This window comes from Bos javanicus, chromosome 17 (genome assembly GCF_032452875.1).
Source record: "Bos javanicus breed banteng chromosome 17, ARS-OSU_banteng_1.0, whole genome shotgun sequence".
NCBI classification, from domain to species: domain Eukaryota; kingdom Metazoa; phylum Chordata; class Mammalia; order Artiodactyla; family Bovidae; genus Bos; species Bos javanicus.
This window is the reverse complement of record NC_083884.1, coordinates 68,756,188-68,779,748: the sequence shown is the minus strand read 5'-3', so window position 1 is coordinate 68,779,748 and position 23,561 is coordinate 68,756,188. Positions and strand designations below refer to the sequence as shown.

General features: G+C 49.3%; 1 protein-coding gene and 1 long non-coding RNA gene across 2 annotated transcripts in view; one reads left to right on the top strand and one right to left on the bottom strand.

Annotated features, from left to right (window-relative positions):
* The window catches only part of ZNRF3 (zinc and ring finger 3), a 144,913-nt gene that overhangs the window by 52,808 nt on the left and 68,544 nt on the right, over positions 1-23,561 (bottom strand). The window contains exon 2 of the mRNA XM_061385241.1: positions 7,717-7,842. Coding sequence (XP_061241225.1) covers positions 7,717-7,842 — 126 coding nt within the window. The remainder of the gene's footprint in view (positions 1-7,716; positions 7,843-23,561) is intronic.
* Positions 1,908-9,301, top strand: LOC133229052 (uncharacterized). The gene is made up of 3 exons (XR_009730465.1): positions 1,908-3,552; positions 6,426-7,112; positions 7,828-9,301. It is a non-coding gene; the product is annotated as an uncharacterized LOC133229052 (long non-coding RNA).

Here is a 23,561-nt window from a genome sequence, read left to right as displayed (position 1 = left end):
AGTGTCCCCTGAATTGGCAGGTGGATTCTTTACCGCTGGACCACCGGGGAAGCCCCATTAGCTACTTCTGATGGTCTTTTCTGCTGGCCTGTCACACCAGCCCGTTTCCTAGGACAGTCTCGTTTGTGGCCTCTGCTCTATTGAGAGCCTGGTTCAGTTGGAGGGGACAGTAGCCAGGGGAGTGCTATGAGCCAGGCTTCCCCCGGTCCGGGGAGGTGGCCGGCAGCCTCAGACCGCCAGAAACATTATTTTGCTGTATTCACTCGCTCTACCGTCAAAACTGCCTAAAGCCTTTCAGGGGATTTCAAAGAAAAGTTTCGGTTAGCCTTTTATAGCTGAAAATGTCTCAGATCTAGCTTTAAAAAAAAAAAAAAAAAAAGTCTTGTGCTTAATATAGCCTGTTAACCAAGAGGTTCCTGGAAGATTTAGGTGAAGAAGAAAAGCATCCCATTAAAAGTTTGTGACTTTCAAACCAGACACAGGACGTGAGAAGCAAAGTGGTATTCCCTGAGATTTTCCTTTTTCCATTCATATCATGCCAATCTTTTCTTCCTGATCTGATTTCTTTTACTAAGTTCCTTTCTTGCTTTCCTTTTTAACCAAATATGGGAGGTATGTACCCAAGTGCTCCTTAAAATAAATCTGAGGAGCCTTCCAAACTTCCTCTCCAGCCAGAAACCCACCTCATCTCAGGAGTATGTTTACAGCGGGGAGGAAACTGATATTTGCCGAATATTCACACCCTCTGAGACTGACGGACGTCATTTTTTAAAATCATCACAACGCTCTTTACAGAGGACAGTGTGGAGAAATGAAGACAGAGGGAGGTGAACCGGCCCAGGGTGAGGTGCACAGAGGAGTGCAGGGGGCCTGGGTGGTGAAGGCACAACGCATCCGTGCAAATCCTGCTCCCCACACTCCTCACGCAGAAACAAACGTGCCCTGACGCGGATCACGCACTTCAGCCAACACACCACCAGACACCATGGCCCTGCCTTCGTGCCAGAGGCCAGTGGGCACAGAAGCAAGAAAGAAGTGGGAATTAAGGGTCTGCTCAGGGAGACAGCACGTGTCCCAGAGAGACGGGGCTTCTCAACGTTGACATTAGTTAACATCCGGGGCCAGAGTGTCCTTTGTTGTTAGGGAGGCCTGGCCTGTGCATCGAGGGGTGCTGAGCAGCAAGGCAGCATCCCCAGCTTCCACTTGCTTGATGCCAGCAGCAGCCCCACCCCACCCCCACCCTCTCCTGGATATTTCTGTCTGAAAACCAAACAGGTCTCCTGATACTGCCAGATGACATTAGGGAGGTGTGTGTGCGCACACGCGTTTTCCTGCCCCCCACCCCCACCCCAGGTGAGAATCGCTGCAATAAAAGGCCCCAGGTGACGTGCTCTGGGAAGGTGTGACACAGATAAGTGTCCCAAACACAGGTGCTCCTAGGGATACCATGGCAAATTGCTCGGTCACAGTGCCCTGAGCTCAGGTATGTGGCAAACTTCACACTTACTTCCCAGCAGTGCCTGTGATGGGGGGGTGGCTGCTAAGAGACCCTGCTCCAGTCGGCCAGTACCTTCCTTTGGCTCTTGAGACACAGCCGGGGATCTCATTCCCAGGGGCGCTAGGCTGGGCTTGGCCTAGGAGTCAGGGCCCCCAGGGTTGCAGGGGACACCCACCTGTGACCAAACCCCGGATGAGGAGGGCACGATGACCCCCACTCCCATCCACCACCCACCATTCATCTCCAGAACTCTTCCACCTCCTCTCTGAAACCCTGGCCCCATTGAACACTAATTCCTCATCCTCTCCTCCCCGCAGCCCTGGCAACCACCACTTTGCTTCTGTCTCTAGGGATCTGACCACTTAAGTAATGGCACTGTGAGTGCTGAAAGCTACCGAAGGATAATAAGGGAAGCGGGGAGGGAGAAAGAAAGGGAGCTTGGGCACCAAGAGCTGCTAGTTGATTTGTGTCTCTGGCTGTGTGTGAACCCGGCATGCACTCTCCCCCGAGGTCCCTCCTATCTCCGGAAGGTGGAATCGGGCAGAAGGGTTTGGTGACCGTCCCAGGCCACGTGGATCTGGGGGCTGGAACTGGGCTTTAAATTCAGGTTAGTTTGGTGACTAAACCCAAATCTTAACTGTTATGTGTTCCCGCTCCCCCCCGGCTGTCTTGAAAACAGTAAATTCCTTTGATTCTGTTTTCTGTCTTGCAGTCGCTTTGGGCACCAAGGGATCTGTTCTCTAGAAGAAGTTACCAAGAAACACTCCGAGGGCTGGCCGTGGGGTTCCGTTCTCCACCGACCCCTCACCCCTGGGTTTCCCGCAGCTCAGTCTCACGGGACGGTGGTTCCCAGCAGTGTCTGCCCACCGTGCTCGGCCAGGAGGCCGCCCCAGGTGGAAGCAGAAGAGGCTAGGTGGAGAGCTGGGAGATCTGAGGGCGAACGCGAGGTCACCATCATCGGCTAAAGCCTCATCAGAGCTCCCAAAGCCTTGGTGTCTGGGCCCGTTCAGCTCCGGAAACACCCGCCAGCACAGTAACCTGACTGACCCTCTCCCTAGACCTAGACACCATTGCCAAGCAAACTCCCCGGCAAACCTTCAGTGGCTCCCAGCTTCCTGGGGGATGGAGATGAAACCCTGTCATCTCAAAGCCTCTTCATGCCCCAGCAGCTTTCAATACCCGCCAAGGAACCTGCTCCCACACTCCCTGCCTGCCTCACCCCCTCACACAGCCCGTCCAGCCACTGGCTTCTGGGGACGGCCCTCAGTTCAGGACAAGAGGAAGCAGCTCCTCTGGGTGCAGGAACCAGAGCGGGGGCGGCTTGTGAGTGCACATGTGACCTGGTGCCCGCAGGGGCTGCTGAGGCACAGTAGCCCAGAGCTGGCCCTCGCCAGCTTCCTTCTTGAAAGTGCATCTTCCACCACCCCTGCCCCCGCAACACACACACACACACACACACACACACAAACACACACAGCTGGGCAGTTCCAGCATGTTCCCAGCCCCAGATCACAGCTGACAGACTAAAGGGAGCACCTGATCCAAGATGCATCGGATCAAGGGATATTAGGGTGCTGTTTCCCCCGCAGGAGATAGCGAGTGGGAGTGAAATGAAGCAGATGCCCAGAAGACTCGGGGAGGGACCCCGGCACTGAGCCTCATGGTCGGCAGCTGCAGTGGAGCACAGCACCCCCATCTCGGGCTCCCTGACGACATTCAGAACCTCAGGAGTGGATCCAGCTGTGGGCTCAACACAGCTCAAGCGGGGTTTCTACTCAAAAGAACCAGCACTCCTCACGTGGCCAGTAACCACTGAAGTGCATCCAATTCTTAAATGCAGAGAAACCGCCAAAGACAACAGGAGCCAAGAGGAAGACACCACCATCGGAGAGGCAGCGGGACAGGCCTCATCTCAGATTTTGGCTCAGCCCCTGGGAGTCATCTGATCTCAGGAGACGTTGAGATGTCCTCAGCACAGGATGGGGATCTAGACACGGCCCCGGGGTTGGCCTGACGATGGGAGGAGACGCTGCGTGGGACGCCCTCGGCTCTCGGTGAGTACCCAGCACACGAGGGCTGCTGTCACACCCTCGCGGGGCGTCCACTGAGGGCTGGGCGCTGCGCTCGGGGCTCCCCGCAGAACTCCCACCACAATGACAGGGGCGGCGTGAGCCCGGGTGAGTACAGGCCCCCAAAACTGAAGGGACCTTTCCAAGGCCACTCAGCCAAAGCTAGGTTCTCTTTGACTTAAGCCACCTGCTTTTCTTGTCTTTCTGCTAACTTCCTGCTATCCTCCTGAAGACTGCAAAAGCCAAGTTCAAATCTGTTGACCATCCTGTGCTTCAGAACCCTAAGAGCCCCCTCCAGCGTGGGGTGTGGGGTACGGAGCTCTGCCCTGCTTCCATGTTTGGTGACTCCAGGCTGAGCAGGCTGTGTTGGATCTGAGCAAGTCTGGTATGTTCCCTGCCATGAGGCTGTCCATGCGGTGGCCGGACGATGTCTTACCTATCCCATAGGATGCTTTATACAATAAATACTGCTTGAATTAAAGGGCTGAAATGCCTGGGGCCTAAACACAGACTCTTCCAACTTTGGAGATGGTTGAAGACCCTTACTTTCAAAAGCAAGCTGCTCAGAAATGTCTACTTTATTCTGTTTTAATTTCTGAAGACTTAGATCGTTGCGGGTAACACAGCCAGTGTTTCAGTGTTGCAACTAGAAATCTCTGAAAGGTAGAATCTCAAGGGAAGCTTTTTAATATGATACAGAAGTACAACATATCAGACGAGCAGGGAACCCAGGACAGCCTTGTCACATGATGTGGAAGAGAGAGGCCCAGGAAGTGGAAGGGACTTGCCCGGGGTCTGGCCTGGAACCCTGGCCAGCTGCATTCTGGGGGGCGGGGTGGGGTAGGGCGGCTTACCCCCATCCCAACTCTGCAACCCCCCCCAGGCCCCGAGCTGATCCAACTGTCTGCCTTTGCCTCCTCCAGAATCAAAAAGATTATAAGGAGAGGATCGTAAATCACTTTTCTCTCTTGAGTTTACAGTGTTCCCTTTTTTTGAGGAGTTCAAAAGCACTCAGTAATAAACCCAGGTGATGAGTTTATGTCTTTCACTCTTAAAATGAAACTTTATTTGAACTCCTGGAGAGGCATTTAACGTTGTTTTAATTTAGGACATTCCTCCAGTATTGCAGCGTTTCGCCCCATGGCATTTTCTGTGGGCGGGTAGGTGAAGGGCGTGGGTGACGGGGAGGGAGAGGGGTCTGTGTCTCCCCTTCCGGGTACAGGCCCTTCCAGATGCTGGCGGACCCTCCCTTGTATGGTTTTCAACAAGTCTCAACATCCACAGGAGGAGGAGGGGGCCCACCCGCACGCCCACGGGGACTTGGCTGACCACCTCCTTCTTGCCCTAGCTGCTGAGAGCAGAGGGAAACACGCCTGAGTGCAGAAAACCACGCCGAGCGTCCGTGGTGGGGTGGACCACCCTGCTCATCCCACGTTACCCTCTTGCCACTGTGCTTGCTTGGGGGCTCGGGAAGAAAGAAAGGGCAAATGGCAAAGTAAATAAAACTGAAGCTGGAAAAAAAACTTCTTCTGAAGAAGAAGGGAGAGGGCAGAAGAGAGGGAGGGAGGGAGCGAGGTGAGGAAGGAGACAGGGAGAGAGGCTTGGCTCCGGGTACCTCCTCAGTCAGTCCAGGTTTTGGGCAAACGCGAAACTGCCCTGCTACCTCTGGCCCTGGCAGTTTTGCTCATGACTTTATGCGGGTGTTAAGCCAAATTCAGTCACTAACCACATGTGAATACTGCCTGGCCACCACACAGCCCCTCCAAACAGAACCATGGCGGCAGGGACAAGGGGTCGGGGACGGCCTATTGCTTGCAAGCAGGCGGAATCTTGTGCTGAGGTCCTGCATTCAATACATACTTGGTGAAGGAATAAACATGACAGATACTTAATGGTGCAGTATACGTCAAGAGTTTCTATTCCTTCTGGCTTCGCGGGCAGGCAGGCCAAGCCATACACAACGCAAGTCACACCCACTCCATGGCTGTTCCAGGTAGAGAAGCAGCAGCTGGGTTCTTGGAGTGACTTCAACACCGCTCGGGCCCCAGGGGACCACGGCGGGTGGGGCCGAGGAGGCCATGTTCCAGCCCATTTACAGACGTAACAGACGCGCGGGTGGAGGCCCACCGGACCGCGGCCGAGCTGCTGAGCCCTGCAGAGCAGCAGCTTCAGTACAAAGGAAAATATCCTACTGGGGGAGTGTTAGCTACAAGGAGAGCACTGTGCCCAAGCCCTGGATGTGGTTGGCATTCCTCCTAGGAAAACACTAACATTTTCTCGAGGGGGTTGCTGCTCTCTTAGCATCATTAGGCAGCATGGCCACCTATTTAAACGACGAAGGATGGGGCCTGGGCCGCCTGAAACACATCGAGTCGACTTCGTGAATTGTAAACCAAACAGGCAATAGTCCCTGTGGGGGTTTTTTTGTTTTTCCTTCTTCTTCTCTAAAAGGGTGGTTGGGGGGTGGGGCGGGGGGGAGGGTGTTCCCTGGTGGCTCAGTGGTAAACAATACCCCTGCCAGTGCAGGAGACACGGGTTTGATCCCTGATTTGGGAAGAGCCCACATGTCTCAGAGCAACTAAGCCCACGCACCCTAGGGCTCGCGCTTCGAAACAGGGGAAGCTACTGTAATGAGAAGCCCGTGCATTGCAACTAGAGAAGAGCCCTCGCGGCAATGAAGACTCAGCACAGCCAAAATCAAACCAAGAAGGCAGGGGAACTTGACAAGTGGTCGGAAGCTACCCAAGAAGACAGATGGGACAGAAACATCACAGACCCGTGAGGGTCTCCTGGTCCAAAAGTCTTCAAGGAAACACTGCCTGGGACATTTTCCTTCTCTCTTTCATTTTCGTATTTAGCTCTTTATTTGGCTTTGCCGGGTCTTCAGTTGCGGCATGCGGGATCTTTAGCGGCAGCATGCAAACTCTTCGTTGTGGCAGGTGGGATCTAGTTTCCTGACCAGGGATTGAACCCAGGCCTACTGCATTGGGAGCGTGGAGTCTTAGCCACTGGACCACCAGGCAAGTCCCCTGGGACATTTTCATGTGTTGGAAAAGGCTCTCAAGTGCCCTGTATCAGAACCACTCTGCTCTGGGGTGAATCTCCTCAGGAGGTCAGAACCAGGACTGTTTCCCCCCACCGCCCCCGCCAGTTCTCTCCCCGTGATACCTAGACAGCTGTTTCTGAGAAGATAAAAAAACATCCAGGCAATAACACTTATCCTTAGGCTGTACTGCCGCTCCTCCAACCAAAATCCTAGCAGCTTTCTCCAGACCTTTCTCTTTACCAAAACGATCCGGTTTAAAACAAGATGTCATCTGTTGTATTTTGACATCACTGACATATGGTTTTCCAAAATCAATGGACCTCTATCTTTTATCTCATACCACAACCAGAGGTAACGCTGACCCTAAAAGAGTTGTTTTTTATTCTTATAAAGTACTTCTAAGTGGAAGAACAAAACAGTCAATGGCAGCAGAAGTTTCTGGAGCCCTCTCTCTGCTACACGTTTTGTCTCTCATCTCACCTCCTGACCGTCCTGTGAGGTAAGTTCTAAGACAGGACCGTAATTGCTGTCTGCCATTCGGAAACCAAAAAAGCTCCACAGCCCCCAGATTTTTCCATAACTCAGCTGGCAGCAAAACAGCAAGGCCCTGAGCTAACACCAGGCTGTTTAGATTCCAGTTGTCCCACTAGGTGTGAATATCCATGCAGGCAGCTACCAGGCTCTGCGTGTGTTCGGTTACTGAAGGTGGCTCCGTGTCTCCTTAATACAAGATATGTGCACCTGAGCACCTTTCTAACCCCCCCCAAATCTCAGAATTCTGAAATATCTGGCCCCAGGGCTGTAAGATAAGGACTGTGAATCTCTATGATCAACCCAGTTTGCCGATAAGAAACTGGGAATCCCCGAGGGCGAGAGACCTGCTCGAGGCCACATGGCGGGCAAGGGCAGAGGCCACTCTGAGGCTGCGGCTGCCACCAGTGTCCAAGCCGCTGACCACCCTGGGGCGGGGGGCTGCCCCAACACACGACTTCAGCCAGGAAAGAGCGCGGTGCCAAAAGGGCTCTTCTCCACACCTGGCTATTTGAGGGCGTGGATGGCACCGGTCAGAACCGGGGCAGGTTGGGGGAGGGCCAGGGGCTTACCTTGCCGAGGACAGTGAGGCATGGTTTCGGGTCCAGCTCCGGCTGTTCCAGTTTCACCACTCCGACCCAGCCGTATTCATACAGGTCCTCTTCGTCATTGTTGTTACACAGGCCCAGTGGGTGCATCTGGGAAACAAGTGGGGAGAAAGCTTCAGTGGGCAGGCTGCAGGCCTGCGGGGCTCCCGCGGTGCCCGTCTCAGACGCCACAGTCAAGAGCAACCTCGAAACCGGAAAGCATATGGGATTTCAGCATAATGAGCGGAACCCTAGGGAGAACACGGTAGGACCGCTACAAATAGACTGCATGGACGCTGTCTCACTGCTCTGTAGGGAGCAGTCACCCAAGGCGGATGCCATCTGATGGAAAGCAGAAAAAGAGAAACAGCTTAACCCCCACGTAAGGGCCGGTCTAAATCACTGTGAAATGCCGTGACGTTCAGCGGCAGTATCCCAGACTATTTGGCTTCCAGACCTGAACAACACATCTACTTCAGCTGATGCAAGAGGACCTGGAAAAGTAAGGAATTTATGGAGAGACCACTAGCCATGGGGCGGCATCGGCAATAAAATTAACAGGCCGTTTAAAAGCCACTCCTGGTTACCGGGAGATGGGTGACATTCTTTTGAGGTTTTCTTCAAAATTTGGCAAAGCCCAAAATCAGAGATAGGTAGAAGAGCTGGTCAAATTTTTACCAGGAAAAGTGACGTCGGTGGAAGCCTGAACACAGAATGATGCTGCCGTTTACGCTCACAGTTCAGTGTTGAGTCTGGTATCAGACGGAAGAATCCCTGATAACCATCCAAGAAGAGGAGGTCCTCGAAGATAAACCTAACCTACCACGATGTTAAGGGGTGTATCACGGTGCTAAGCTCTTTAAATAACCGGAAGAAATATGTCTTTAGGTTCCTGACATGAAGAACCCACCCTGTTAGCCAGAATAGATCAATGTCCTAATCTACAGAGCCTGGGAATATGTTATCTTAAAAGACACAAGAGACTTAGCGATGTGATGAACTTTGATGTCTTGGATTACCTGGCTAAGCCCAGTGTAATCACAGGGGTCCTTACAAGGAAAGGGGGAAATCGTGGAAATAGGGGAGACATGACCAGGGAAGCAGAGGTTGGAGTGATTTGCTTTGAAGATGGAGGTGGGAGCCAAGAGCCAAGGAAAGCAGGTGGTTGGCTTCCAGAAGCTAGAAAAGACGAGGAAAAGGATTCTCTCGCAAGCCTCCAGAGCGAATGTAGCCCTGCCAACCCATTTTTTTCACTTCTGACCTCCAGAAATATGCGAGAGTAAGTCTGTGTTGCTTTAACCCATTCGGTTTGATGTAACTTGTTACAGCAGCAAATAGGAAACTAAAACCTCCTAATCCCCCACTCATTTTATGGATAAAAATGTTTTGGCGTCCCATGATAGTCATTGATATGTGAACATTGTGAATGGACTAAACACCTCTGAACTGTACACTTTATTTTTTTTTAAAGAGGATTCGTAAGTTGTGCTTTATTCAGATTTTGAATCTTACAAAGCAGTTTAAAGAAATGAGGCTGATCTATAGACTAGTACAGACATATCGAATCACAGTGACATACAAAATGAAATTGAAAAGTATATACAGTTTGACACACACAAAATTTTAAATGCATTTTTTACTGATATATTTATGAATATAAATTCTCAAAAAAAATTTTTTTAGAAAGGATACATGCCAAATTCCTATCTAATTTTCTTCTTAGAGAAGGAATTTTGGTATTTATGAACATTCAGAGGGACTTTGAATTGTATACTTTAAAATGGCTTAAATGGTAAATTTGATGTCAATTTTACTGAAATAAAAAAGCTTTTGGGGGGACTTCCCTGGTGGTCCAGTGGCTAAGACTCAGCTCCCGGTGCCGGGGCCCAGGGTTCAACCCCTGGTCAGGGAACTAGATCCTGCATGCCACAGCTAAGACTCGGTGCAGCCAAATAATTAAATAAATGTTTAAATATATATATATATATATACATATTTAATGTCCCAAGAGTTTACTCAGAAACTACTGTCCTCAGTCAACGCGGAGATCCACAGTGTAAGACAACAGTGATTTCCACTCCTCTGGAGTCTAAGCCAGCCCTGTGTCCCTCAGGAGACCCTGTCCTCAGAGTCCTAGCCCCACCCCATGACTGACAGTTCCGCACAAGCAGGAAGGCGGAGCAACGGGGCAGGCGAATTCGGGATCTACATCTGGAAATTAAAGCTCTGCAGTGGCCTGAGGTTTAAAAAAAGGGTTTTAACCGTTGCTGAAACCAGCGTTCCCTACCCTTTGACGGTCAGCCCATGCTGCGCTTACGATGCTCACACTTTCTCATGGGGCACATCCTGAGAGATGCTGGGTCAGGGACAGCACAGGTACACGAGTGAAGAAGAAACGAACTTAAATAGACGTGACTCAAGCCTGACGCTGACATGCCTGATGCCAACAGCAAGGGCTTTGACGGGGAGGAGATGGAGGGACAGAGGGAGAAGAGGGGGCATGGGAAGGCGGTACCAGGAAACCAGAGCAGCAGGAGCTGGAGGAAAAACCGGGGCCCTTTGGCAGACTGGGCAGAGGCTCAAGCTATGGAACAGGACATGCAGGCATGGGAGGGACAGCAAGGGGGTGCCCTGAGCTCGCAGAAACCCCCACTGCACACGCCTCCCACACACTGAGGTCCCCCTGGAGCCCTGGCCTGCACCCCACCTGCAGACCCTCCCCTTCTCGGCAGCCATGCCCTCCCACTCCCCTACCAACCCCCAGACTCCCTTTCAGACCATTGCTGGGGTGACTGTGAGCAGCTCTAAGTGTCAGCCCTGTCAAGGGTGTTGACTTCTGAACAGGGATCAAAGACTTAAAAACCAAAAGGAATTTCTGTAAAGTGCCGGCGGGTGTCATGGGTTGGTATGGGTAGTTTGTTTTCCCCGGGGAGGGTGAAAGGGCCCCCAAGATCGCATCTCAGCGCATCCAAAACCGACCTCGCTGTCTCCACTGACTTTTGAGCTCCTCTCCGGAGTTCTTTCTCTGCCGAGTTCCTTAGAGTTCCTTACTCTAGTTTGTATTTCCAGAGGCCTGACCTGCCCGGCCTGAGAACGCAATCTCAGCCATGTCCCAGGTGTAACTGGTCTCTTCCATCCACCTGCCATATACTGTCTAGTTGGGTCTTTCTCAACTCAGCCCTGATGACAACATCAGCTTCCAGAAGTGCCTGCCGCCCTAGGTCTCCAAACATTCACATCCTGGGGTCCTCTTTTTCCAAGGGCTCCATGCTATGGGGTCTGTAACATCTTATGGGAAAACCCAAACCAACTTTCTGGCCAACCCAAAGCTAACAAAAGCATAAAGAAAAAAAAAACAAAAAGACTCAGAAACCTAGAACAGAGCTTGACAAAAACTCACTGGAGACAGAATACTTAAAGAGGGGAAGGGCAGCCTGAAATGATGAGAAGATCAGGAAAACTCCTAGGTGGGTCCACAGAAGAACAATGCCAGTAATTTACAAGCTACCCTAAACTGTGAGGATTTAACAGAAGATCTGTCTTGTGTTGTAACTCTGCTCTTGCGCTCTCAGAATAACTTTGTGATGTCAACATTCTTGCTTAAGTTAACTGAAGGCAAATTCCCAGCTGGTCCTCTACAGTGAGGCTTGACATTAAGAAGCTGTGTCTAGAGACTTTCCAGGTGGTCCAGTGGCTAAGACTCTGCACTCCCAATGGAGGGGGCCCAGGCTGAATCCCTGGTCGGGGAACTAGATCCCACAGGCCACAACAAAGACTGAAGATCCTGAGTGCCACAGCTAAGACCTGGTGCAGATAAATCACAGAGTTTGTTTTTTAAAAAAAGAAGAAGTTGTGCCTCTTGCTGTTTTCCTCCTGATTTTGTTCCGAGGGGTGTTTGGGGGGGTGGAGAGGATGTGAGCTTTGGAATCATGTAACCATGTTTTAAAACCTGCCTCTTACGAGGCACATCTCCTTGGGCAGATGATTCAATTTCTGTAAACCTCTACTTGCTCATCTGTAAAATGGGAACAGCAGCATCTGCCTCAACAGGGTGCTGTGAGGATTCAATGAGACAGAACACATCATCATAGTTGCACAGCAGACGCTCCATCAGTGGGAAAGTCCTCTCCTTCTTCTCTTTCTGTAGGCAGGTCACGCTCGCTTGCAAGTCACACTTCTGCCTAGAATCCTCTGTCCTTCAAGACCAGTTTCAAGGTCAGCCCTTCCATGGAGCTTTCTTAAATGCACCAGTACAGCTAGAGGCTTGCACCCCTGTGTTCCCAAACGCTTTACATGGTGCTTGCCACAGTTCCTTCACCATCTCCTCAGGGATGGGCAGCTGCTTCTAGAAGTCTTCTCAGAGGTCCCCTTTCACCCCACCCACAGCCTTGCACCCAAAAGGTACTCAATATATGACCACTGCTACCACGCCTCAGCTCTGCTTGGAAGTCATTTGGGCCTCTGTTTGCCTAGGTGAGGGAGCAGGACAAAACAGGTCAGAATTTCAGCAAACGACTGCATGAACTTTAGTGGAGGCGGCTCTTACAGCCATTGATCCCCAAGTCACCAACACATTCCCAGGACTTTACTGGCGACCTCAGGATTTCCTAGCAACAGCACAGGAGCAAAGGCTGCTCCTTCTTGGTCACCACAGCCGGGCTGGCAGGGGCGGACAGCACTCTCGAAGTGAAGTGCGGGGAACACAACGCCGCCTCCCTTCCCTGGGGCAGGCCCACGACAGGGCTTTATCAGGGTGGTGGAGGGGGATGAGGAATAGAGGATAAATTTCAAATTCTCTCACCCTGGTCTGACCTCAGAAGTTGCTGTCACCTCAGATAAGATGAAGGAATAAAGTGAGGAATAAGCAGGCATTGGATCAAGGGCACAGGGAACCCAACAGAGAAGAAAAATAGAGGGAAATCCCAGGATGACAGCTATGCCACTGGCCGGCCGGGCGAGCAGCCCAGATGGGGCCAGAAGGATGAGCACTGCAGACAGCACCAGATAATAAGCAAACAACAGCAGCAGCCTGGGTCATCACCCAGGGGGTCTGGCAGTACTGGGCAGAGTGTTAGAGTTCTGAACAGGAGAATGAAATGTGATAATTATACAGCAAACTAAAGCAATGGAGGCAAAGGGGACAATTATTAGCTCCGGAAAAAAACCAAAATGTCAACGCCAGAATTGTAAACCACAGCAGGGCATGGCATGCAGGACCTGCTTGGGAATAGTGACAGCCATAAAATGTAAATCCCGATCTAGGCATTAATTATCATGTGACTACACTGGGAAAATGCAGAGATGGGAAATGTGTGACAGGGGGCGATGCGGGGGGCGGGGAGGCGGAAAGGTTGGGGCTGGGGAAGGGATGAGGCGGGTAAGAGAACAAAATGTCCATCTTCCATAGGAGGAAGACAAAAAACGTATAAATGGGCTAAAATATGAGGCAGTATAAGCATGCTATTTAGAAATTGACAGAAACTTAGAAATATTCCTTGAGGTGAACAATAGAAGAAACCACTAAATAACTGAAAATAGTTCCCTCTGAGAAGAGCAATCGGGAATGGCAACAGGTGCCCTGGAGGAAGCCTCTTTTTACTAAAAGCCATGAAGTGCCCTTTGCCCGTTATAAATGTACACGTGCTTCAGTTTGGCTAGGATCTTTGCAGGCACTGCTGGACAGAACACCTTCCTCTAGGTGTTCCAGCCGATTCTCTGGGTCCTGCAGGGAAGTATTCCATCGGGCCAAAGAGAGACCCCGCAGGCAACCTGCACAGGACCGTGGCCTTGGAGGAGGGCCGTCTGGGATGGCTCTCGGGAGCCCCCAGGCCCAGGGTTGGCGATGGCGGGAACACAGCTCGGGGAGGACTCAGGGAGAGCGGTGCAGAGAGGACCCGCAGCCCACGCCACCCCCACAGCCCAAAATAACTTCCGGGTGGCACCAGGGTGTGACGAGGACTTGGGTGTTACAGAGGTGGCAGACACAAGGGGCCCTGGTTTTCTCCCAGACACAGACAGATCCTATAACCTCCAGGAGGGGTGCCGAACGACCGACCTGCACTTCCCCACAAGGAGCTGCTCAGGGCCAAATGGCTATCAATGAGTAGAGCAGAGTCCTGGCCACCGGCGGTGCCAGGAATCAAGTGTCTGGCTTCATGCTGAAATATGAAGATGGACCTTCTTCAAATTTCTCGGAGCCTGATGGGGTTGGCTATCAGGGTTTCACTGTTTTCTTAATGGACAAAGACTAGAGGGAACTTCAAAGCCGAAAGGCTATGTCAGACAAGGTTAAATAACTGAAGAAAACAGAACCACTTTCCCTTGGGGACAGGACATCAAGCCAGGCTTTGAAACCAAGACCCGCTCTTTAAGAAGCTCTCAGTACAAAATCCTTGAGATATACCAGGGCGCTTTCCACACGTCTGAAAGGGCAAAACTGAAACCGGGGCTGGTGGAGCTCTTATCCAAGGTTACAATATCTCCACACTCTGCTGCAAGTTTAAAATAACTTCAAAAGGGCCGCCTGCTTCTAAGTGGGTTACTGTTACACTGGAGCCAAACACGGAACGAATAGGAGGAGAGACATTTTGGTCTGTAATATTATCTCATCAAAAAATTCCTGGGGATTTAAAAGGGAAACTTCCTTCCTTTTGTCCTCTCGCCGCCCGTCGACTAGGGTAGGGTGTCAGTGCGGTACAGGGTTTCACAGCCCCGGACCTTTTCTTAAAAGGTGTGGTGGCTGCGGTCAAGACTTATAATTTATGTGAAAGAGTGGAAAAGGACAGCTCCACCCGCTTCTCTCTTGAATCATAAGGATTATTTTTTTTTTCTCTTCTATGTACAAAGAAACAGCTCTCTTTTGCTCTTTGAACAAACATCTTGAACCTCCTTCTGGAGCTAGAATCCAGAGGGCCTCGAACACAGTTTTTCTCCCCCGGTTGTCATAGCAATGGGAACAGAAAGTACCACAGACAGACACAGAAAAGGAGCTGGCTGTTGCTGCTGTTTGCTGGAAACTTCGAAGTGGGAATTGTCTGAGGATTAAAACCAGTGTTTCTTTTGCCGAGGACTCTGGTTTTCTGAACATGGTCTTCTGCCATGGGCATCACTTTTTAGAGAAAAACCAAGAACCACGTCTACCCTTTTTGCTTCCTCTTGGTACCAAAGAACCACTGAGAAGCTGCCTGTCGGAAGCTGTGCAAAGCAGCAAGCATTTCAAATCCACCTTTTCACCTGAACATCTCCAGGCACTGAATTTGGTCAGATGATTATGTTGAAACTTAGATATAGCCCTGTGTCTATCCCAGGTCTGACTTTATAGACCTTCACTTAGAACTTCCAATTCTGACTCCAAGTAGGTGAGGATATATTTCCTAAGTTAAATTTTATTTTCTAAAAAAGAAAAAAGTATCCAATAGCCTATAGAAAACCATCTGAAAATGTTCTGTTCTAAAAATGACTCAAAGTGACTCATACCACTACCTGATGACAAGAACTGAGCTCCGCACAGAAGTCCACGGACACAGTTTTATTTTAATTGCAAGATGTAATAAAGAACACCTGATTGTTCCTACTATAAAGAAGGTAAGGGTTTGGTGCCTGTACACACCAAAGAGTTACTAAATCAAGAAGAAACATGGTGGAGGGGAAAGCAAAGTGGGCTTCTCATTCTCCCAGTTTTACAAACAACTATAAAACCACAAAATCAACAAAGCTACGTGGTGCCAGTCTTAAACTAGAAAAATGGAACAAGTGGAAACAGAATTCCAAAAACACATTTAAGTTGTTATAAGGTCTTAATATGACGTAGACCAGGGCAACATAAGAATGGAGAAAGGACTCACTCGATAAACTGTTGGAACAGGTGTATAGCAACGCATAGAAAAGCTCAGTTTGGCTGTCCGTAAGCTATTCTGAGAATTGATGAGGCAACTTGAGTTAAGGGAAGCCCTTTAGGGAAGCTTGAGAATAACAAAAGGAGGCAGAAAGAACAAGATATTCTTAAAACGTCTCCATGTTATCAGTAGCAGAAAGGAATGAAATGATGATTATAGGATAGACATCAATAGGTTATAGTAAGAAAACTGAGAGACCGTCAGCCTTACTGTGGATTAATGCACAGTAAAACCACCAACGTAAACCAGCGCTAACCACAGGGGAGGGCTGCTGGGCACACGTGGACTCGGGTGGAATCTGTCTAGCAACATGCAACAAACCCGAGATCCTATGACTTCCTTTCCCCCATAATTCCATTTTTAGAGAAAATACTGAGGAATTAATCTAAAACAAATAAGTCAAAAACAAACTAACTAAATAAAAGAAGAAACACAATCCTAAAGGAAATCAACCCTGAATATTCACTGGAAGGACTGATGGTGAAGCTGAAGCTCCAATAGTTTGGTCACCTGATGCAAAGAGGCAACTCACTGGAAAAGACCCTGATGCTGGGAAAGATTGAGGGCAAGAGGAGAAGAGGGCGGCAGAGGATGAGATGGTTGGATAGCATCACTGACTCAATGGACATGATTTGAGCAATCTCTGGGAGATAGTGAAGGACAAGGAAGCCTGGTGTGCTGCAGTTTATGGGGTCGCAAAGGGTCAGACATGACTTAGTGACTGAACAGTAACAACTTTACATGATAAAATCTTCAAGTAGTCCCCCTCCAAGCTATGAAAACGTAGAAAGAAAAAAGATTTCCCTAAGAGTATATAATCAAACCAAACAACATGCTTAATTTATGGGATACTGTACAACCCTAAGAAGATAATGATGAAGATAACAGGGTATAAAAAGTACCATGTATGAAATTGTAAGAAAAGTGTATTCATAAGGCAACACCTATTCAAAAATACCATCTGCAGACGGGCAAAGAATGCAAGGAGACAACGAATTTTAAAAGTTGATGGGTTTAGAGTATAAGGATAGCTGGAGACTTCCCTTTTGTGGATTTTAGTATTATATTCATCCAAACCAACATTTGCTGAGCGCTGACCCGTTCAGCGCACTGACACTGCACAAGAGAATGTGATCAAGGCCTATTGTTGGGACTTCCCTGGTGGTCCATGGTTAAGACTTCATTTTCCAACGCAGAGGGTGTGGGTTTGATCCCTGGTCCAGGAGCTAAGACCCCACATGCAGCCTGGCACTGGGAGCAAGTGATGGTCAAACAGCACAGGCTGCGTGCAAGGGCTCAGCAAAGAAAACACAGGAGGAAATTATTATACACCAGCACACAGTGAGGAATCAGCCATGAACACTATCCTAACCAATGATGACAGCAGCTTAGCTCCAGTCATTCTGACGCGCCAAACTTGCTTAAGAGGCCACCTGATCACAGAAACACCTTACCAAGTTACACGGCGATTTGACTTCCTTCCTCTGAAACACATAAGACAGATGGACAAAAACGCTTGAAACAAAAATAAAGCTAAAAATTCTTTCACCTAGAAAATACACTGTGAGCATGCTAAATTGCTCAGTCATGTCTGACTCTTTGCTATCCCATGGACTGTAGCCCACCAGGCTCCTCTGTCCATGGGATTCTCCAGGCAAGAATACTGGAATGGGTTGCCCTGCCCTCCTCCAGGGGAACTTCTTGACTCAGGGATCAGAGCCCCATCTCTTATGTCTCCTGCATTGGCAGGCAGGTTCTTTACCACTATCACCACCTAAAGCCCCAGAAAATACACTTCTTCACCCCAAATATGACAATAAAGGGCAAGTCAGGGGTTCTTTATAAAATAAAGACAACTCCTGAGATTTGAGGGGTTTCTTACAAGGAATACGCAGGGAGAGAATGCAGGCTTGCTGTAACTTTGAGTCATTTTCTGAATGCAAAGAAAGTCAGGCCTTGGGGAGGGAGATTCATTACATTACCTCCCAGTCATGATTCTAATTTATTTTCATTCAGAATGTCTCCTTAATTAGTAAAACGTAGAAAGTAAGATGGGAGGAATGAGCCAACAGTTGCCAAGTAACCACTCTGGATGCAGAGGGACTCAGCACCGTGTTGGGAGCGGGCTCTCTGGTGTCCAGCCTGGGGGCAGAGCGTGTCCTTTCCGCTGACCCCGTGGCGCTGCCCTGATGTGTTGGACGTGGCTGTGAGCCGCTGGCCAGGGTGGCTTCCGGCACTGCCGCTTAACTTCTGGCCACCTGGGAAGAGCCATGCAACCTCAGAGCTTGCTTCCCGTCTGAGGGCGGTGCTGATCCTGACTACGTGCATGTATTCCTGAGGTTAGCTGCAGTGGGCCCGTGTCCCGGCAGGTGGCCAGTAGGGCAACACATCTGACACCAGAAGCACAAGCAACCAGAGAAGAAAACAGATCAACTGGACTAGTGACACATGGAAAGGACACCCTCAAGAGTGTGCAGAGACAACCCACAGGATGGAAGAAAATACATACAAATCACATATCTGATAATGGACTAAAATGCGGGAAAATCCTTACCACTCAGTAACGAAAGGACAAATTATCTAATTAAAAAATGGGCAAGGGATCTAAATAGATATTTCTCCAAAAAAAAAAAAGAAAAAGCAAATGCAAATAAGCACATGAAAAGTTGCTCAACATCATTAGCCATCAAGGAAATGCAAATCAAAACCACAATGAGCTACCACTTCATACCCTTGGTGCTGGGCTGTGCCTAGTCACTCGGTCTTGTCTGACTCTTTGCCACCCCATGGACTATAGCCCACCAGGCTCTTTTGTCCATGAGGATTCTCCAGGCAAGAATACTGGAGTGGGTAGCCGTTCCCTTCTCCAGGAGATCTTCCCAACTCAGGGTTCAAACCCAGGTCTCCCGCATTTCAGGTGGATTCTTTACTGTCTGAGCCACTAAGGAAGCCCCCATACCCTCTAAGACGCCTGTACTCAGAAAGAAAATAACAAGTGTTGCCTACCAGGTGGAAAAATTAGAACCTCCATTCACTTCTTTGGGAACTGTGGAGACAGGACAATAATTTTGCAAACAAACAGAGTTACCATCAGACCTGGCAGTTCCACTCCTAGCTACATAACCAGCAGATATGAAAACATACACCCACACAAACACTTGCACCTGGAAGTTTATGGTAACATTATTCGTTATTCCACCAAAAAGGTGGAAACAACCCAAATGCCCATCAGCAGGTGAATGGGTAAGCAAAGCGTGGCACACTCACACAAGGGCGTATCACTTGGCTCTACCAAGGAACAGAGTCCTGATACATGCTACAACACGGGTGGGCCTTGGAAACATTAAGCCAAGTCAGAGAGACCAGTCACACAAGTCCACATCTTATATCGCTCCACTCATACGCAGGTCCGGCACAGGGAATTCTACAAATACAGAAAAGAGATTTGTGGTTGCGTAAGGCTGGAGGGTTGAGGAGTGAGAGGCTGGGGAAGTAGGACCTAAAAGGGACAAGGTTTCTTTTTTGATATGATTTGAATGTTCTAATACGGATTGTGGTGACACTCTACAGCTCTGCGAATATACTAAGAACCACTGAACCCTATCCTTTATACAGTGAACTGTATGGTGTGTAAATTATATCTCGACAAAGCTGTTATGAAAGAGCTATGCAAATAAAGGGAAAGTTAGAAGAGAAAAAAAAAATAGGGCAGGACTCTAATTAAGAGCAATGGTATGGCGTGTTGAAGAGAATGCAGTCCTGGAGGTCATTTCCTCGGGAGTAAAGTAGGGACAGGGCCTGCATCTTCTGAGTTAGACAGCAGGAGCCATCGGTAAATTAGGATCCTGGGGCTGGGGGTGAGGGGTGTGTATCGAGGCACAGTGTCTAAGAGGGTGGGGTCTCTAGGAAGAGGGACAACGGGAGAGTGGAGCGGAAGCACAACCATCCCCACTCCCTGTGCCCGACCACGGACCCAAGCAAGAAACTGTCACAGGAAAGCAGGACCCCAGTGATGGATCCAGAACGGGGTGGGCGGCAAGAGCCTGCAGGGAGGGGACCGGTGCCTCGGGGCCCTCGAGGACCCACTAGCTCCACCCACAGGCCCCGGGTTCACCCCTTCCCGTCCTGCCTCTCTGGAATTGCACTGGTGAGTTTCCAGACTGGAGCGTTCAGAAAGGGACACTGGATGAAAACCGCCTGATTAAAACTGTTCTGTGTTAGTCTGTTAATAACAGGGGCGGGAGGATAGGGAGGAGAGGAGACCACAACAATAAAAGCAATAAATCATACGCTGCGCTTTCCCACCCTGGATGACCCTGGGCGAGTGGCATGAGGGCTCTGTTTGTGCCCGACAGCTAGGGGAACGCCTGCCCCCTGCTCACCCAGTGGGAGTTTGGGGAGGATTAATGAGATAGTGTCTGAGCCTCCAGGCCCCCTGCAGACACCACTGGGTCTCAGGCATTATCAGCACAAGCTAGGACAGCCCTCTGCCCTTTCCTCACCTCATTATGACACCTAAGCTTTATTACGTCTGCTATTAAAGTTCTCACTCTAAGAGTGTACCACAGAGGTCACAACCCAGGCTGGGTCAGCACTGCCTGGCCAGCCTTGTTAACACCAGTCCTTAAACCCTGCTCCTCAACAACAGGGCACCTTGAACCTTCAGCAGGGCGCCCGGCATTTGATGCCAGAGACGGATGGTTTAGAAGGCCCTCTAGGATCTCCCTGGTGGCTCGGTGGAAAAGAATCCACCTGCCAATCCAGGAGACACGGGTTCGATCCCTGGTCTGGGAAGAGTCCATGTGCCAGTAAGCCTGTGGGCCACGACTACGGAGCCGGCGTACCTAGAGCCTGTGCTCGGCAACGAGAGAAGCCACCTCACTGAGAAGCCCGTGCACCGCGACAAAGAGTAGCTGCAGCCAGAGGAAGCCCGCCTGCAGCAAAGACCCAGCATAGCCAAAAATAAACAAAACAAATAATTAAATGAAGGTCCCCTGGATTTGGGGGTTTTGAGACCCCTTGCTTCATGTTACCACCCTTACCCCTCAACATTCAGGACCTGAGGGAAGTGACCTGGGCCAGGCTGGGGAGGGGCGTGGGGACAAGTTCCTGGAGTCTTCAAGGACTCTGTTCCTGGGTATCAGACTCATGGACCGGTTTTTGCAGGGTTTAATTTCAAGGCTACCAAACCCAGGAGACCAGTATTTCAAAGCGAAGGCAAGGCCACATTGTGTGTGTGTAAAACTGATACAAAAGTCTATACGTGGGCCTCTGTCTTCAAGGGTCTTTATTCAGTTGGGTCAACTAACATTATAAGTTTGTTGTGAAGATCAGAGATAACACACATTAAACTTACAGAGTGGTGGATTATAACAGCTGCCAACACTTATCGTGGGCTTGCTGTGTTCTGGGCACCGGTTTTCCAGTTTTACAGGTAATAATTCACTTGATCCTAACAACCTTGAGTTAGGTATTCCTAGTATTCCCCGTTTTTTAGATAAGGAAATCGAGACAGAGGGGTTCAGTGATTCGTTCAAGGTCACACCCAAGTCAGTGGTAGAGCTGAGATTTAAACCCAGGTAGCTTTTACTCCCCTGCCACAGTAGACATAAAATACGACCCCATTCATATTACCTTCTTGGTGCTGAAAAGAAAATGAACATGTTTTCTCCAACCCAAGTGCTAAGAATGGTTCCTATCCTGATACCGTCTTAGTTATTTGGTTGACCTTGAGTTTAAACAGTGAGAGAAAGGAGAAGGGTCGACAGGGATGTGGGTGACAAGGGACTCTAGAAGTGAGGCATCATCCACTCTGAGGGGCGGCAGAAGAGAAGCAAATAGGTTCCCCAGTGAAGAAGGCTTCATGACCCTGTGCCTCCACAAACCAAAGTTCCAAATCTGGGAATAGGCAATCATTCAGCTGAACACCAGACCCATTTAAGACAGAAACAGCCACGGAAATAAAAATGCCATGACGGTGGCCACATTATCTGATATACTGTTTTACATCTCAATCCCTTTATTTCTTGAGAAAGCATAAGTGGGTGGGGTCGGAGGGAGGTCCAAGAGGGAGGGGATATATGTATACATATATAGCTGATTCACTTCACTGTACAGCAGAAACCAACAATTATACACCAATTGAAAAGAAAAGAAAAAAAGAAAGCATAAACCGGATGACTTTGTTACATAAGAAATCTACCCACCACACCCCCATATCAAGCACAGTTGACTCTCTCCATAAATCAGTAATCTTCCTAGTATGTCTCCTGTCTACTTTCAGATACTTTTCCCAATGTTCTGACTGGCAAAAACCTAATTCCTACCTCTGCAAAGCTCCTAGGTCCTTGTCTAAATGACGGGGGAAAATGTGAAACTAAATTAAACCTCTGAAATTCAACGGGTACCAAAAAGTACCTAGGCAGGAAGAAAACTACCAATCTGTATCAATTTTTCTAACCTGAAGAAAAAAGTAACACACAATAGCAAATCATAAGTGTACCAACTAGGTCCAGAAACATGTTAATAAAGAAACAAGTCATTTTTTAAATTGGGAGGTGGCCAAAGAAGCAGGAATGCAGCAGGACTTCAGTCTGTGTGTCAGCATAGGAGGACAACCAGCCTGTCTTCTCATCACCTTCCCCAGGATGTAGGAGCCCATTGAGAGAACCTGGCTTGGTTCTAGCACCAAACAACTCCAGATCACCCGGGAAGCCTGTTTATCTGATTTGCCACCTTGAGGAGAGGTGGACAGAGCACAGGCTCCGGGCAGCAGCCTCACCTCAGTCTCCTATAGCCGTGGCCTTAAACAGGTCACTGTCATTCAGCCCCTCGGGTCTTCGAGCTTCTGCATCTATAAAACGTGGCAAGAAACACCCCGGCTTGTACATCTTCCGATGTGGTGGGTAGCAGGGGGTGGCCTGCAGATGGTGACTGCAGCCATTAAATTAAAAGATGCTTGCTCCTTGGAAGAAAAGCTATGACAAACCTAGCAGCATATTAAAAAGCAGACACATTACTTTGCCAACAAAGGTCCATCTAGTCAAAGCTATGGCTTTTTTTCCAGTAGTCATGTATGGATGTGTGAGTTGGACCACAAAGAAGGCTGAGCGCTGAAGAATTGATGCTTTTGAACTATGGTGTTGGAGAAGATGCTCGAGAGTCCCTGAGACTGCAAGATCAAATCAGTCAATCCTAAAGGAAATCAGTCCTGAATATTCATTGGAAGGACTGATGCTGAAGCTGAAACTCCAATACTTTGGCCACCTGATGTGAGGAACTGAGTCACTGGAAAAGACCCTGATGCTGGGAAAGATTGAAGGCAGGAGAAGGGGATGACAGAGGACGAGATGGTTGGATGGTATCACCGACTCAATGGACATGAGTTTGAGCAAGCTCTGGGAGATGGTGAAGGACAGGGAAGCCTGGTGTGGTGCAGTCCATGGGGTTCCAAAGAGTCAGACATGACTGAGTGACTGAACAAAACCAAGAGTGTGGCTACTCAGACGCAGGTCCCCTTAACGCTCAACGAGACAAAATCTGTGGCTGCTTAAGGACTTAAGCAGCAACCTCCTACCTTAGCACTTAGGATCAAGGCTTGAGATGGAGTAGAATGTCTGCAGAAAAAGCACCACCTGAAAACTGCCACTCCTGGGACTGGACTTCCCTGGAGGGCCAGTGGTTAAGACTCCAAGCTTCCAATCAGGGGACGTGAGTTCGATCCCTGCTTGGTTTGAGGAACTAAGATCCCATATGCCACACTGTGCAGCCAAATAAATAAATAAAGTAAAATAAAAATGTAGTTTTTAAAACAAAAACCAATCAAACAAACAAAAACTGGCACTCCTTCATAGGTTAGCAGTCTTCTCTCTTTTGGTAGTTTGGGAGATTTTTGCTTTATGCCCACATTGGGCTATGGTACTGCCACATGTCCAG